This window comes from Dunckerocampus dactyliophorus, chromosome 19 (assembly GCF_027744805.1).
Source record: "Dunckerocampus dactyliophorus isolate RoL2022-P2 chromosome 19, RoL_Ddac_1.1, whole genome shotgun sequence".
Lineage (NCBI taxonomy): Eukaryota > Metazoa > Chordata > Actinopteri > Syngnathiformes > Syngnathidae > Dunckerocampus > Dunckerocampus dactyliophorus.
Window position 1 is genome coordinate 10,106,946 of NC_072837.1, and position 15,978 is coordinate 10,122,923.

Genomic DNA, 15,978 nt, shown 5'->3' on the forward strand with positions numbered 1-15,978 from the left:
TTGCTTCAAGGCATTCATTCTTCTTACATTTTTAAATTAAGGGGACTTATTTTTTTATTCCCCTACAGTAGTTTAGAACTACGCTAAAGTTCTTAAAAGCTTGATCACACCAAAAAAAGAAAAACCAAAACAAGCCACGTTAAGTCAAGTTAACTGTATGTTAATTAGCAGGTAAAATGTAAGAAGTCAAACAATGGACCTGACACAGGTGCAACCCACTGTAATAACCTCTGTTTCCAGTCTGAACTCATATTTGTTCCTCCTCCTCCTCTTCTTCTTCCTTGAGTTGTTATTTTGCCTTTGACTTGGGACCCTGCAGTGGGAAGGAGCAAAATATATTCAAGTTCATCATCATTCATGAATAACCGGCATGCCAAAATGATTCCTATACAAATGTCTTCCACTATTCCATGGGCATGCTGTGCTTACAGTTGTGTTTTTTATTTTTCCGTGCCGTTTTCATTCTCATCAAACCGCTCAACGAGCACCATATCCTGGAAGAAAAAAGTTCCTGCACGTCCATTACACCGCTCACTGTTTTCCCTTTAATGTGTCACACGGTGTATGTTGAGGCCACAGAGATGCTGACACAGCATTGCATTGCAGACATGATGTGCTGTGTGACTCGGGTTGCAAAGAGGTGAAACTTTCTGGAAAATTTCCACTGCGGTGTAGTAGTTTTGGAACTGTTACAGAAATAGGATGTGATATAAGAGTAAGGGGCTGCGGGATGGCTGTGTGGTTAGCAGGTCTGAGTTTGAATCTTTTAGAGATGCCCATAGATATGACATTTTTCCCCTCTGTAAAATTATAGGATGCAATTTGATACATTTTGTTATAGGTGACAAATTAGTACAATAATAATATAAGAAGAAGAATATAGCTGATTAATAATTCATTCATTTTATTTTTACAACCTGGCAAGGGCCCAAAAATGATTTGCTGGATAGTAATATGTGCAATTCATACTTTCCACCACACGATGGCACTGTTTTCACACTGGTGTTGTAGTGCAGTGGTCCCCAACCTTTTTTGACCCAAGAACCGGCTTGTGTTCCCACAAATCTCACGCGGACCTGAGGACATTATAGCGATCTAATTTATTTTATTTATTATGTATTGTGTAAAACAAAGACATTAATAACATCAAATTAAAAGCACAAAATGAATGCCGACCCACCATCCACCAGTTCAAGTTCCAGCCACGTTTTTCCAGAAAGATTATTACGTCGTTGTTTGACATGTGTGTTAAGAGGTTGTGCGCTAGCATGAATTAACTTGAGACAAATGTGCACATTAGCACTCAATATGTCATCAAAACTTACCTTTATGCATTCCCACATAGTATCAGCATTTGAGACCAAATATGAGGTGAAAGAAAAATTCTAAAAATACAGTAGTAGTCTATCTGTGCGGCGAGAGAAAGTTAGCACACGCACAATGGACACGCGTCAAGTGAGACGGATGTAACAGAGAGAATCCGGTCACTTTTCAAAATAAAACATCATGGAAATATTTTTTTCTTTCTGTGCGGCCCACGGCCCGGTTGGGGATCACTGATGTAATACACTTCATGATATTCCAAACACACAAAAAAAAACTCATGGCAAATGAAGTATCGCATGAGTTTTGGCATGGCAGGGTGCGCATGCTTTTATAAGTTATATTTCATCCCATTAGTTGTTACTTTGCTCTTGACAACATTAACAATAACGTCGTTTCTGTGTGATGGAGCAGATATCGCGGTATGATGAAGTGTATAGTGGAAAGGACACACTGAGTGCTCGGTCCCCAAAAGCTGCTTTATGCAATATTTAGGAGACAGCACCTTAGATGCAGAAGAGAGTAGCGACACATTTTAATACATTTAAGTAATATGATTACGGTGGTGTGAAAAAGTGTTCGCCCCCTTCCTGATGTCTTATTATTTTTCATGTTTGGCACACTTAAATGTTTCAGATCATGTAATAAATTTAAATATTAGTCAATGACCTCGCAACTGAACGCAAAAGGCAGTTTTTAAATGAAACTTTTTATTATTAAGGGCTGAAAAAAATCCAAACCTAGATGGCCCCGTGTGGAAGAGTGATCGCCCTCCTGTTAAAACATAACTTAGCTGATATTAATTGAGATCTATCAGTCGGGAAAAGGTTATAAAGTTGTGACAAAAAATAAGAAATCAGGAAGGGGGTCAACGCTTTTTCACACCAAATAAATGTTAAAAATGAATAAATAGAAAATAGATGTGCTCGAGTAAGTGGGGATATTAAATGAGGATAAGTAAAGAAAGACATTGAGAATAAATGTATAAATACTGGAGGAAACACTGTTGACTAAATTGCAACATTCATAAGTAATTTCTGGGTTAATTAATACAGTAATAACTTATTGGTCAAGTTCAATGAATGAAATGTATTGTTTAATATTGTTGAATTTGGCAACACGTACGCACTTAAAGTACTTTCACTCTTCACTCTTTGTTGTGAAATGTATTCCTACTTAGTTCTCACTTTATTTATATTATTGACGCATTTCAATTGTTGTTCTGCTCAACTTGTATGTCCAAAAATGTGTATGTTTTCCTGTTTTCAAGTGGACACCATGTAAAAGTGTCCATTTGGCACCGATATCTGCATGACGCACGTTTACCTGTAAATGTTTGCTCACACTTTCTTGTTTCTTTGCTCACCTGTGCAAAACCAGGACCTGGTACTTGATAGGTTTGACCCGCAAGGCTGCATCTTCCTCACCGCCCGGGTGGCTCAGACAGCCGCTTGTCAGGCAGTGAGCATTGGAGAGCACCCTCGGAACACGTGAAGCCACACTGGACTCTCTGGAGGAAAGAGAAAGATGAACTAGTGTGTAGTTGTGTGATTATTAGGATCTAAAAGACATTACCTGTAAGTCCAGGGCGACAAAGATATATTGGCAATGTCTGGTAGAGGAGTGGTAACCATCTGACGCACCAGAGGATCCAACACCAGCCTCACGGACATTCCATGAAGACTACCAGTTCTGGGGTCCACGTTGGCTTGGGCTGCTGGGTCTCTCTTACCTGTGGCGAGGCCTAGCACCAACACAACCCCCCATACCTTTCATAGGAGACAAGACTTAACAACATTTCATTAAAAACAAATACAAGAAAGGGCCTTCACTCACCACAAACATAACGGCAACGTCCAACGGCGACGCTCGGCAGTTTGTTTCTGCTGTTACTGGCTTTGTCTTCTTATTTTGATGAACAACAAGCTAAAAAAAAATCTATTTCGAACTTCACCCACGCACTGGCACTAACGCCACTGCATGGTTCTCGTAATGAATCAGCACAACTACTTCAAAGATGACTTCTTGCGCGTGTGCATCTTAGAGAGAGGAAGCTGTAAAATGGGACACGACATCGGCGTGCTTGGCAAGATGCAAGGTTTTCTCTGCAGTCAAATGGAGTTAAGATTAGATTAGATTATTATCATTGCGCACAGTAAATAACAAAATCTGGTCCGGTGCTCCGCTTGTATTTTTTTGCTGCATTCGGACGTCGAAGTATAAGAATGTCAGGTGATTAAAATAATAATAAAATAAAATATAAATAAAAATAATAATTTAAACAATAAAATAATAAATAAAAAAATTCAAATAAAAATAAAATAATAGTAAAAATATAAAGAAAATAAAACAAGTAAATAAAAAAATAACAAAATGTAAATATACAAAATATGCAAGAATTTTAATGTGCAGCAGATTAGGGTAAACAAAATTATTCTACATTAGAGCGACCAGACATGCTGCTTTCACGTCTTATTCTGGTCGTCCGTTTCTCGTTGGTTGTTTTTATAAAGAGAAGAAAATGTCCTTGACAGGCTGCAGGATTTGCTAACATAGCTAAATATTATTTCATATTTTTTTTGTTATTTATTTGTCCAGTAAATCCGGAAGAATGTAGTTTTTTCTTACACGTCGAAGAGATATTCTGCAGCATTCAGACATGGTCAAAGAGATATACTTAAATATTAACAAGCATAAAAGTTTAAATGGAATATTATAAAAAAAAATATATATATATATATATATATATATATATATATATATATAATTAAATAAAAATAATAATAAAATAAAATGTAAATTATAAATAAAATAATAATAAAATACAATAATAATATAAATATATATGTCATAATAATAAATATAAATAATAAATGTAAAATATAGACTGTCTTCGGCGTGTAAGAAAATAATAGCTCTCGTTTCACGTTTTCTTCACTTTCTAAAAAAAAAAAATATATATGTGTATATATATATATTTTTTTATTTAATTATATATATATATAATTAAATAAAAATAATAATAAAATAAAATGTAAATTATAAATAAAATAATAATAAAATACAATAATAATATAAATATATATGTCATAATAATAAATATAAATAATAAATGTAAAATATAGACAGTATGCCAGGATTTTAAGGTGCATTAGTCTTTTTGGGCAGCATTGAGGGTATTGCTCATTAGAGTAAAGGTAAACAAAAATATTGTATAATATTATAGTAGGGTGATCAAATGTCCTGTTTTCACATCCTGTCTTGGCCATCCTGGTTGTTTTTTTTTTTTAGAAAGTGAAGAAAATGTCCTGCTTTTCATTGTTTTTCATTGGGCCATTAAACTGAGCGGCATTAGGGCACATTTTTTAGTAATTTATTTGTCCAGTAAGACGCGAAACGAGAGCTATTATTTTCTTAAACGCCGAAGTCACACGAATTCTATCATTATTTAATTCCCGAGACTTTAAATTTATTTTTGCACCATTGTAAATTATCGAAGCGATATTATTTTAGGCATAATAAAACATGTTGAGAAGCTGAATTTGTGTCTTTGGTTATACATAGTATATAGTAGTAGTATACATAGTATTTTGTTATATTAAAATGTTTTATTCATACAGAGAGCAGGAATACTCTTAATGTACTGAAAATTATAAGGCATCTGTGAGTAAACTTTGAGTATCATTTGAGTATCTCATTGCTGGGCCGAGTGTCCTGGTTTTTGCTCAACAAAATATGGTCACGCTGCAGTATAGGATAATATTATATAAAAGTATGCACAGTAACAGCAGTGTTAAGTGCCAGGATTTCTGTTTAAGTTACATAAATGACAACATATAGCGTCACAACAGCTTGTTGGTCTTCCTGTTCTTGGTAAGAAACACACACCAGCTAGTTTTCTTCTATGAAGTCGCTGCTTTCCTGCAACTTCAACTTTCAACTCAAAGGTTACCACCGCAGGTCGCTTTCTACCCCGGGTGTTATGAGTCATTTGTGGATGTTTAACTTCAGGACCTTGCTTGCTTTGTGGATGCTGCGTGATCTTTTCCGGCCCGATGAGGGCCGTAGATAAGCGCATAAAAGCGCTGTAAGGGTGCACTGTGTAGGAGTGTTGAGGTGGGTCAACATCTCTCTTTCTACCCTACTGCACTTTGTTGCCGTCTGTTGAGGCAGACAGCCGCCCCACCGTGAGTCTTGGTTATGTTCGAGGTGGGTTTGGTCTAAAATGGATGAAATAGAAGAATTAAATGAAGCAGTAATAAAAATAAAACAGATTAAAAATGATTTTCATCTACCTTTCTCAAATATTGTCACAGGCTAGCCTGGAAGAAGAGGCTCCTCTTCTGCTCCCAGATCTCCTTGTTACGGAGCACGCAATCTAGCATTCAATCGAATTCAATCACAAAATCGCCCGGTTGGAATTAGCACGAGAGCACCAAACATGGGACACTGAACGGGAGAAGAAAGTTTTAAATGTAAACGTGACGGTCCTGATGGCTTCCAGCGTTACTGGCATGGCAAGGAGATCCCACCTGAGATGTTTTCCACACGGCACAGCGGAGGGGGTTTCATCATGATCTGGGCTGCAATGGAGCTTCAGCTTGTGCAGGGGCGTCAAACGGCAGCTGGCTATGTGGAGATGTTGCAGGGTGCATCCCTCATGACTGAAGGCCCTCGTCTGTGTGGTCATGACTGGCTTTTTCCACAGGACAACGCTACGCAAGACAAAGGACTTCTTCCAGAGGAATAACCTCACTCTTTTGGACCATCCTGCATATCCCCTTCTTCTAAATCCAATTGCTCAGTTCCAGACAGTGGATGCCCTCCGTTAAGCCATCTTCACCACCTGGAAGAACATTTCCACCAGCCTCCTGGAAACACTGGCAACCAATTTTTGAGGTGATTAACAAGAACGCTGCTGCTACTAATTACAAAGTCCTTTTTTGGAGCAATTGATTTCTATTTGGGAGGGGTGGGGGGGGGGTTAGCTATGGTCTCAAAACTTTTAATCATCTGCTCAACAGACTTGCGTACTTAAAAATACTTTTGTCTCACACACATCGCGTTTTCAATCTCCTTAACATCCAATAGTGCAAAATGTAAATTCTTCCAACTGGTCTTAACATTTTCATGAGGATAGTACATTTTGTTTAGCTTTTATTAAAGAAAACCATTTCAAACTGCTTCCATTAATCTATTTACAGAGCCGGATTTTTTTATTTATTTTTTTTTAAACATCGAAATCTGCGGTGATAACATTGCTGCAATACTGTAAGGTGGTACGACATATCACCGTTTACATTGAGAGAATGAATGAGTAGACAATGATTGGGTTTTATGACTGTGTGAATATGAAACAAAGCAATGAAAATGATATAGAATGTACAAGTCGTTTCTTTTTTATCAAGTCCATGAAGTAGAACCCTCAGCTGGTCTTTCTCCCCGCTCAAATGAGGAAGATGATGTCATCAGCCACCATGACCTGGTTGTCGTCCTGCATGCGGGTCAAAGCGGCACGGACCTCCGCCTCGGTGAAGCGCACCTGACGCTCCTTGTTGACGCCGTCCATCAGCGCCTGCATCTTCACGGACTGAGCGTGAGCGGACTGGAACACGGCAAACAGGGATGACTTGAACTCCTTCAATCTAAAAAAAAAAAAAAAAAATCAAATCAAACCGTACTTTTATGACATGCAAAAATGGGCTGCCCACCTTTCAGCAGAGAGCTCAGAGTCTTCAGCCTGTGAGGAGACGTCCATTTCTTCCTCCGCAGCCTGCTGGGCCTTGGCTCTTTTTGCTGTGGCAGATTGAACTAAAGAACATAACCGCAGTGTCAGCCTTCTAAATAAAGCACGTTTGCAAAGATACATTTAGAACTACACTGAATCATGTTCAGCAAAAATGCTCTCCCGAGGAAGAATGCAAATTCCCTCGAAGAAGAGAGAGCGTGAGTGAATGCAATAAGACTTACTATCGGGGACATCCTGCTCTTCACTGAAGTCGTATGGACTGCAGGGCTCGCTGCCCTGAGAACCACGGCGCCCCCTTCAGGACACATAGAGTAATGTTAGTGGCTGCAAGGATCGTCTCAGGGCGCGTTCACACGTCAGTGCTCGGAATATTCCAAGCAAAAATGGCATCTGCTGTTGATTATGTAGGTTGCAATGTTCATCAGGTCAGATTTCACCAAAAGCTTCTAAAATATGCTTTTAAAAAAGGGTAGCTTCCGTGACATAACTCAAATATTCCACACCAAAATGCTGTCTGCTGGGTTGAATACATTAATTTTTACATTCTGATCTGTTTACCAACTGGGATTTCACTAAAAGCTTCTAAAATATGCTTTAAGAGCAGCTTTAAGTCGTCTTCTGGGTTGAATATATGGGTTATTTTTTTATTACCTGCTGTGTTTACCAAACCAGATTCCACCAAAAGCTTCAAAAATATACTTTCCTGACAGAACTCACATATTCCAAACCAAAATGCTGTCTGCTGGTTTGAATATATACCTTACTTTTACATTCTGCCATGTTTACCAGCTTAGATTTCACCAAAAGCTTCTAAACTATACTTTTCAAAAGGTCGGCTCAAATATTCCAAACCAAACTGCGGTCTGCTGGGTTGAATCCATGTTTATTTTTACGCGCTGCCATGTTCACCAGCTCAGATTTCACCAAAGGCTTCTAAAAAGGACAGCTTTGCTGACAGAACTCGAATATTCAAACTAATATGCAGTCTACTGGGTTGAATAAGTACGTCATATTTACATTCTGCTGTATTTTCCAGCTCAGATTTCACCAAAAGCTTCTAAAATATACTTTTTAAATGGTCAGCTTTATATTCCAACCAAATTGTTGTCTATTGGATTGAATATGTAGGTCATTTTTTTTAATGTTCTGCTACGTTTACCAGCTCAGATTTCACCAAAAGCTCAAATATACACTTTTAAAAAAGGGCAGATTTCCTGACAAAACTGGAATATTCCAAACCAAAACGCCTGCTGGGTTAAATACAGTTTATTCTTATATTCTGCTATATTCACCAGCTTAGGTTTCACCAAAAGCTTCTCAAATATACTTTTTAAAAGGACGGTGTCGTAACTCAAATATTCCAAACCAAAATGCCGTCTGCTGGGTTGAATACGTATGTTATTTTTAGCATGAACATACCAACAATCTATACAGTAGTATGCACCAACAATAGTACGCATCTGCGAGTACTGTGTACCTGGAGCAGTACACATCTACTAGTACTACGTACCTCTTCCGCTGAGGTTTTTGTGACTGCTGCGTAGACGCCTCTTCTTCCTCTTCCTCATCCGACCCGGAATCCCGCTCCTTTCTGGAACGTTTCTTCTCCTTCTCCAGCACCTGCATAAAATGCAAATGATTGTCGGCCGTTTCTCAAACCCATCAACGTCCTTCCTCCGACAGCCAATCCAATCCAATCCACTTTATTTATATTAGCACATTTTATAAACACTGTTTCCTGCACAGACTAGTAAAACCATAAAAAATAAGTAAAAGTACAAAATTACTACAGTAAAAACTAAAAGATCAAATAAAAACAGACTTAGAACAGTAAAATATTTCAAACAAGAAGTTAAAAACAAAAAGCATAAATACAAGCAGGGAAAATAAATAAAATTAAAAACTAATAAATAAAACCAATTAAAACTAAAAGACTAAAAGCCACAGAGGACTACAAAAACTCACGCAGAGTTAAAAGCCAGAGAATAAAAGTGGGTTTTAAGACGAGACCTAAAGCTTTAAAATGTGGGGGGCATTTTTATATGAGGGGGAAAGGGTGTTCCACAGCTTTGGGCCAACTACGGAAAAGGCCCGGTCTACCCTGGTCTTAAGTCTTGTCTTGGGCACCACCAGTTGGAGCTGGCCTTCGGACCTCAATGTGCGTGCTGGAGTGTAAATTTGGATGAGGTCCGAGATGTACTGGAGGGGCCAGTCAATTCAACGCCTTAAAAACAAACGAAATCTTAAAATCTAATTTAAAAAACACACAGGCAACCAGTGCAGGGAGGCTAGAATTGGGGCGATGTGCTCCCTCTTTTTGGTTCCCATTCAAAGCTTGTTCGAAATGTCGCAAAGATAAAAATGATTTCATGTTGGATAAAAACGATTTTGTTTATTAGGTTTAAAAAATCTCTGTCTATTATGACGCCAAGGCTGGTGGCACGCACCTTCTTGAAGTAGGCAAACTGGACCAGTTCCACCGCCACTTCCGAGTCCTCCAGTTCTACGGCTTTGCTCATTCGGGCTTTGGCGTGAGCCGTGGACAGACGGATCAGGGTCTCGAGTGTCCGGGCCGTCACCGGGGAGGTCTGAGGAGAAGACGCTTAAAATGATGAACTGACGTAAAAGACGTTTCATGTCAAACACGTCCTACGACAAATGCATATGCTGACCCGGGCAATGTCAGCACCAAGCTGCTCCTGGCTCCTCAGCCTGGAGTACTCCTCTGCGATGTGATTGGCCGCCTCCTCCGTCAACACCGGCGTCACTCCCTTGGCGATGTGAATGTACTTCCTCATGAACTCTTTGCTCACAATCTTCTCCCTGAAACGTAACCTTGATGGTTTAAGGAGCTTTTCACATGCAGCGATCCAGGCAACTACCTCACCCGTGGTATCAAACAAGCACAAGACACTAGTCGGGATCTGATATTTTCCTGAAAATTACCTATGTTCTACCGCTCATTACTAAAGAACAGAAAAAGGTACAAACAAACTGTTTTTTCTGATGAAAGACGAGAGTCTAATCTTTCTTTTGGTAGGTTCCATGTTTATTTAGCCATGGAACACAATATTCTGTGTGCCTTGAAAGATCAGTCAAAATCGTCTAAAATGGCCGCTACTGAAGAGGTTGTCTTTTGAAAGATTTCCGAGGCTGAAAATGGCCCCGAGGTCACACACTGGACACTCTTGAACGACATCAAACTACCGTCAAATCTTGGATTTTCACCCACCCCAGTTTTCGTTGAAAACTCTTGACACAATTTTCATCCACCGTCTCAGTTCTTGTACGATATCGCATGGAACAAACCTAGTTAGTGCGTTTGCCCTGGACTGTATTCCGTAAAATCAAGTGCCGAAACAAAGCACCCTACGCTTTGCTAACTCACTGACATTCTCACTCACATTCGTCCGATTGTCACCGCTAAATAACTCACCATGGGGCCAACGAAAGTTGCGAATGCAGCGCAATTTGAATAAGAAACACTATTGAATTCAATCTTGAATTTATTCATTCATTTTCTATGGAGGTTGTCCTCACTCAGGTCCCGCGGGTGTGCTGGAGCCTATCCCAGCTAAAATTGGGTGAGAGGCGGGGCAAACCCTGGACTGGTCGCCAGCCAATCGCAGAGCACATATTGACAAACAACCATTCACACTCACATTCATACCTATGGACAATTTAGAGTCTCCAATTAACCTAACATGCATGTTTTTGGAATGTGGGAGGAAACCGGAGTACCCGGAGAAAACTCACGCATGCACGGGGAGAACATGCAAACTCCACACACAGATGCCCAACGGAGATTCGAACCTTCCAGATCTCCTGACTGTGTGGCCAACATGCTAACCAAAGGCTAATTGTTTCTAGTTTTCTGCATGCAGAATTATAATTTCTCGATGAAATGTATTTTCAGTTTAATTGGATTTACACTCTTTCCTATGGAAAAAAAATTGCCTCAATTCTCATACGGTTCAGTATTTGTCTAACCTTTCGGACCAAATGATTGAAAACCCAGTGTAGTACCAGTGTAATATAGGTCATGAATAATGAAGAGATTTTATGGAGGTCAATATAAAAAAAAAAAAAAAAAAAAAAAAAGCTGCAAGCTTAAAATGGCCCCGGGTTGTACTTGAAACACTTCTGGACTACATCAAACTATGTTATAAATTTTAATTCATTCAGTAATTTTTTTTTAAACACAACACTGGGCTTTTAGTTATTTATTTTTTTGTATTTTTATATATTTTGTTTTCCCGCAGAAAACATTCTCATTCATCATAAATTGCTAACAATTTATAAATATGTGATTATAAATCAAATGTACAGTTTGGTGTATGTGTACGTTTATGTCTTCGCTGATGATGTTTTTTCAAATAGCGTTGCGATGTCGCACTTTGGTGGGCGGTCCTTAAACGCATCATAGTTGCGTACTGCTAAGCGAAAGTGAAACTTCCATACACACTGCAGGTTTATCAGACACTGCCACGGCCAAACAAATTCATCTGTTCATGGATCATCTTCCATTATAGTCCATTAGTGGTGAGTAGCTATACATTTTATACTTTATATGTGTTTAATAAGTGCGTGAGGCATATTTAGGGTTTAAACCTGGATTGTGTTGCAATGGCAGGAGGGTTTGGAAAATAGACACTTATATGGGCGTATCAATTACAATTTTTGCAGTCACTTGCGTGTTGCTTACCTCTTTTTCTTGCTTCCATGCAGCAGGTTGTTGTGTTTCTCGTAGACCTGCAGCTCTTCGTCCTCCTGTGCCACCACGTCCGGGTCGTCTGTCGCCAGGATGTCCACTGAGCCGCCCAGGGCCATGGCTACAACAGTCATGCGAAAATAAAATGTGTATTTGTCAAACCGGCGTGTTAATAAGACGAGGAAGGAGGAGATGCACAGTACCTGCACCCTCCTGCTCGCGGGGGTCACGGTAGCGGTGCATCCTGAGGACGTGATCCGAAATCTCCCGGTCCTGCTCCGGGTCCATCTGATCCAGCACGATGAAGAGGAGGTCGAAACGTGACAGCAGGGAGTCCTGCAGCCCGATGTTCTCCATGGGGGTTTTGTACTGGTCGTACTGCAGAGGAGGAAAAAGGTGAGCGCTGTCCCTTTAAGACGGCACAGAGATCTTCTTCCCGAGACTCACCCTGCCGTAGACGGGATTGGCGGCCGCCAGCACGGAGCAGCGGGCGTTGAGGCGGGCGTGGATGCCGGCCTTGGCGATGGTGACACGGCCCTGCTCCATCACCTCGTGGATAGCGGTGCGGTCCATGTCGGACATCTTGTCGAATTCGTCGATGCACACCACGCCGCGGTCGGCCAACACCATAGCGCCTGCCTCCAGACGCCGCTCCCCTTGGGGCCGAGGGAAACGTTCATGAATATCAGTGCTGTTCTCTTCCCATACATTTATTTACATTACATTAGAACCGCCACAGATAAATTTGGCGCTACCTGTTCACCCTCTCACAAAATCTTTTATGTCATAACCAATTATGCAAATTAAAGACGTCATATACCCCCTCCCCTGCAACCCAACACCACAGATAGATTATAGTCCTGTGGGAAACACTGAATACAACTGGAAAGACATGCAGTTGAAGCCAGTGGGCGTCCGCATACCCGTCTCCTGGTCGGTAGTAACGGCGGCGGTCAGACCCACCCCAGAGGAGCCCCGCCCGGTGGTGGGGATGGCTCTGGGTGCCGTGTGGAGAACGTAACGTAGAAGCTGGGACTTGGCAACAGAGGGATCACCTGGAAGAGACAATGGGGGGAAAAAAAAACACAAAAATAGTACAATACTAAAGATGCTTCACATAAAGGACACTTGAGTGGGACTAGTCCCCATACCAATGAGTAGGATGTTTATGTCTCCTCGTATGCGTGAGCCGTTTTCCAGCACCTTCTCCACGCCACCAAGGAGCATGCAGAGGATTGCCTTCTTGATGTACTCATGGCCATGGATGCTGGGGGCCAGCGAGCGAGACAGCTGGTCAAAAACATTCTGGATGAAAGCGGGAAAAGTTGTGCATGTTAGTCGTTCATCTATGACTGCTTGGGTTTCAGCAAGAGTTAGGACCTACATGGCGACTGCGACTGAAGCTTCTAATTTTGCTGATGTCATCGGCAGAGAAGGATGGGGACACTTCCTTGCTCATCTGTTTGATGTGACACGCTATCATGATGGTCCTGGGGGGAGAGCATTGCAAAGTTATACATGTAATGTTTATTATTTATAATAAAAATAATAATTATTATTATTATTATTAAACAATACTTTAAAAAAGTTTTAAAAAATATATATATATTTATAGAATTAATAAATGAACAAATTTATATATTAAATTAAAAATGTATTTTTAAAAATTCAATTGAATTTGTTTTATTTTTAATTTATAAAAATATAAAGTTATAAAATCAAGTTATTGCATTTGTAACGGACGCTCGTCAAAAACTCAAGTTTTAGTGACTCATGCGTGGTCAGCAAAGACTCTCGTTTCAGTGACTCAAGGGTGTGTTACAAACACTCGATTTGGATTGACTCACGGGTACACGACAGAGACTCAACTCTGACCGACCCTCCGGTGCTCAACGAAGACTGGTGTTTCACTGACTCACGACATGAAAACCCGAGTTTCACTGATTCACAGGTGCTCGACAAAGACTCAAGTTTCACTGCTGAGCTTAGACTCAAGTGTGCAATTAAGGTCTAGTTTCACTGATTTTTCACGTGATGAGTGACCTGAGTGAACAGAGTACCCGATTCACTTCAGTGAGTGACTCATAAGAACTCTAGTCAGTAAGTCAGTTTTGAGTTTCCCCATTACTAGTTCTGTTTGTCGGCATGTTGCCAATATAATGTTTGCAGAAAGATGAATTCTACACCATGACTTTCTGCAGCCTGTGTAACTTCAATATTCTTGCTGATGGGACAATTAACTGCTGAGAAAAGTTCTAATTTCCAATAAGTAAAAACAGCTTGAACACATCCCCATCTGCATCTATTTGTTTTTTTAGATTTTTCTATAGAATGCCCACACTGGTACGGACGAGACATTTAATCCAGTTTCACCTGAACGTTCCGGATGTGAAGCCGCCCTTTTTCCCAGGTAGGCACCGATATGTCCCCACGACTTGGACCCTGTCCCCTGGTTTGACCACGTCCACCAGGTCGTTGTCCAGAATGATGTCCACAGAACGAGGCAGCTGGCCTGCGGGGGCTTTCTCCGGCATCTCCTGCACCGTGATGGTCTGATGGTCCTTGTAGACGGACAGACCGAACTCCGTCTCTAGAGGGTTGTTCTCCTCGTCCTAGTAGGAAAGACCCAAAAGTGGAGGAGCTTAGCTGTTAAATGTCCAAAAAGCAAGATAATATATCTGGTTATGTTACCTTGGTGGGGTAGATGGCACTTGAAGGGAAAGCATCTAAGGATGTCATGTCTGTATATTTCCTCTCCATGGTCTTGTTGGTGGCGGGGCAGTAGTGAACGCTGCGTACCACTTTAGGACGCACAAGAGAACCTGAGAGAAGTCAAGAGGGTTTATGAATAAAAAACACTTTGATTCATACGTTTTTAAGCACTACAGCAGAGAAACTCACATTTGGTGATGATGCCCTCCACACAGACCATGCTGCCCAGCAGCCTTGAGGTCAGGGTTCTGGGGCTGACGTGCTTAGAGCCAAAGCTCCCCTCCAGGCCGATGTTGAACTCCTCATACTGCTTGGCATAGGTGGCGTCCACGGTGGCCACCAGGTCCTTCAGGGCCAGCTGGAAGGCCATCAGCTCCTCAAAAGCATTGCTCATCAACCTGGGGGAGAACATGGAACACCAAGCTAGCTGCCAGTGGAGCATCAATACAATACGGACAATAGTATTGGGACACCTGACCATGACGCCCACAGTTCACGGCTTTGTTTTACACTTCATCAAAAGGGGATGATGTCAATTCTTCCACACCAAACTTATCCAAATGTATGCCTTTAAAAAGGACCTTGCTTTGTGCACATTTTCTCTTATTGTGTAACACAATATAGTAATATTGTTAAAAACTGTATTTAGAAGGTTGTAAACAGGTTTTCTGTGCTCCAACTACAAACATATTCCATTCATAAATAAGGAATCTTATTTGCAGAACTTCACTTATCACGGTCTGGAAGCAATTCACCGTGATTAAGGAGGGATTACTGTATGTATAATCTATAATCTATTCTTCAACATTACTGTTGAGCTTTTCATGCTTTTTGCTCCCTTCATCTCCTATAGCGTCCATAAAAGTACATGCACATGCATCATAACCAATTTTTGCTGGTGCAATAATAATAAGAATAACAACAAGGCCCCCGGGCCAGACTTTGGGCACCCTTACACTATAACATAAGTTCCCACTGGTGGTGATGAAACACCCAACAAAAACAAGCAGTGCCACTTTTACTAAAACAACAAGTTTATTGTTTTTCTAAATGCATAATAGGAAACATTTGCTTACTTTGCAGCTCGGGCTTCGTTCTTTCTCCTCAGATCGTTAATGTTGACGATGAGACGAGATTTATTCTCGCCGATCATTTCTCGAACTTTGCTCTGGTAAATCCCCTGGTCTGTCTACGGGATAGTACAATAGTTTTGACAGTTCCGATTAAGTTTGCAGCAGGTTATACTTATAAGAATGCCTCCTCCAAACCACATGTTCCTCGAGACCACCACGATAATGTACGAAGTTGTATCAAACTTACATCATCATCTAAGAAATCCAGATAGTCCCTCTGCGCTTCCCTCATCTCCCGGTCGTCCACAACATCGGTAGCCATATTGTATTTTTTCCGTGTCAAAGTCGAACAATTGTTTTTAAATCGCCTACAGTTCGGTCAATGTGTGCAGCCTTCCCGGTCTACCCAC

General features: G+C 40.7%; 2 protein-coding genes across 3 annotated transcripts; both read right to left on the minus strand.

Moving 5' to 3' along the window:
* Positions 1-139: 139 nt before the first annotated feature.
* On the minus strand, positions 140-3,272 carry il17a/f3 (interleukin 17a/f3). Of its 2 annotated transcripts, XM_054761868.1 has the most exons (4): positions 3,160-3,272; positions 2,899-3,092; positions 2,690-2,833; positions 140-313 (listed from the first exon to the last, which is right to left on the minus strand). In XM_054761868.1, exons 1-4 carry the CDS (start codon positions 3,166-3,168, stop codon positions 187-189), a joined length of 474 nt encoding a protein of 157 aa, XP_054617843.1. In that variant the 5' UTR covers positions 3,169-3,272; the 3' UTR covers positions 140-186. The 2 variants fall into 2 exon arrangements, 1 of the variants encoding a protein (XP_054617843.1); XR_008566970.1 differs by lacking the exons at positions 2,690-2,833; positions 2,899-3,092; positions 3,160-3,272 and adding exons at positions 430-494; positions 1,326-1,453.
* A 3,240-nt stretch (positions 3,273-6,512) lies between these two features.
* mcm3 (minichromosome maintenance complex component 3) lies at positions 6,513-15,972 on the minus strand. Its single transcript, XM_054761819.1, has 17 exons — positions 15,816-15,972; positions 15,572-15,684; positions 14,685-14,893; positions 14,475-14,605; positions 14,157-14,395; positions 13,168-13,273; positions 12,935-13,088; positions 12,707-12,838; positions 12,231-12,439; positions 11,987-12,161; positions 11,778-11,904; positions 9,745-9,895; positions 9,520-9,660; positions 8,583-8,692; positions 7,294-7,367; positions 7,035-7,134; positions 6,513-6,968 (listed from the first exon to the last, which is right to left on the minus strand). Exons 1-17 carry the CDS (start codon positions 15,888-15,890, stop codon positions 6,770-6,772), a joined length of 2,445 nt encoding a protein of 814 aa, XP_054617794.1. The 5' UTR covers positions 15,891-15,972; the 3' UTR covers positions 6,513-6,769.
* Positions 15,973-15,978: the final 6 nt, after the last annotated feature.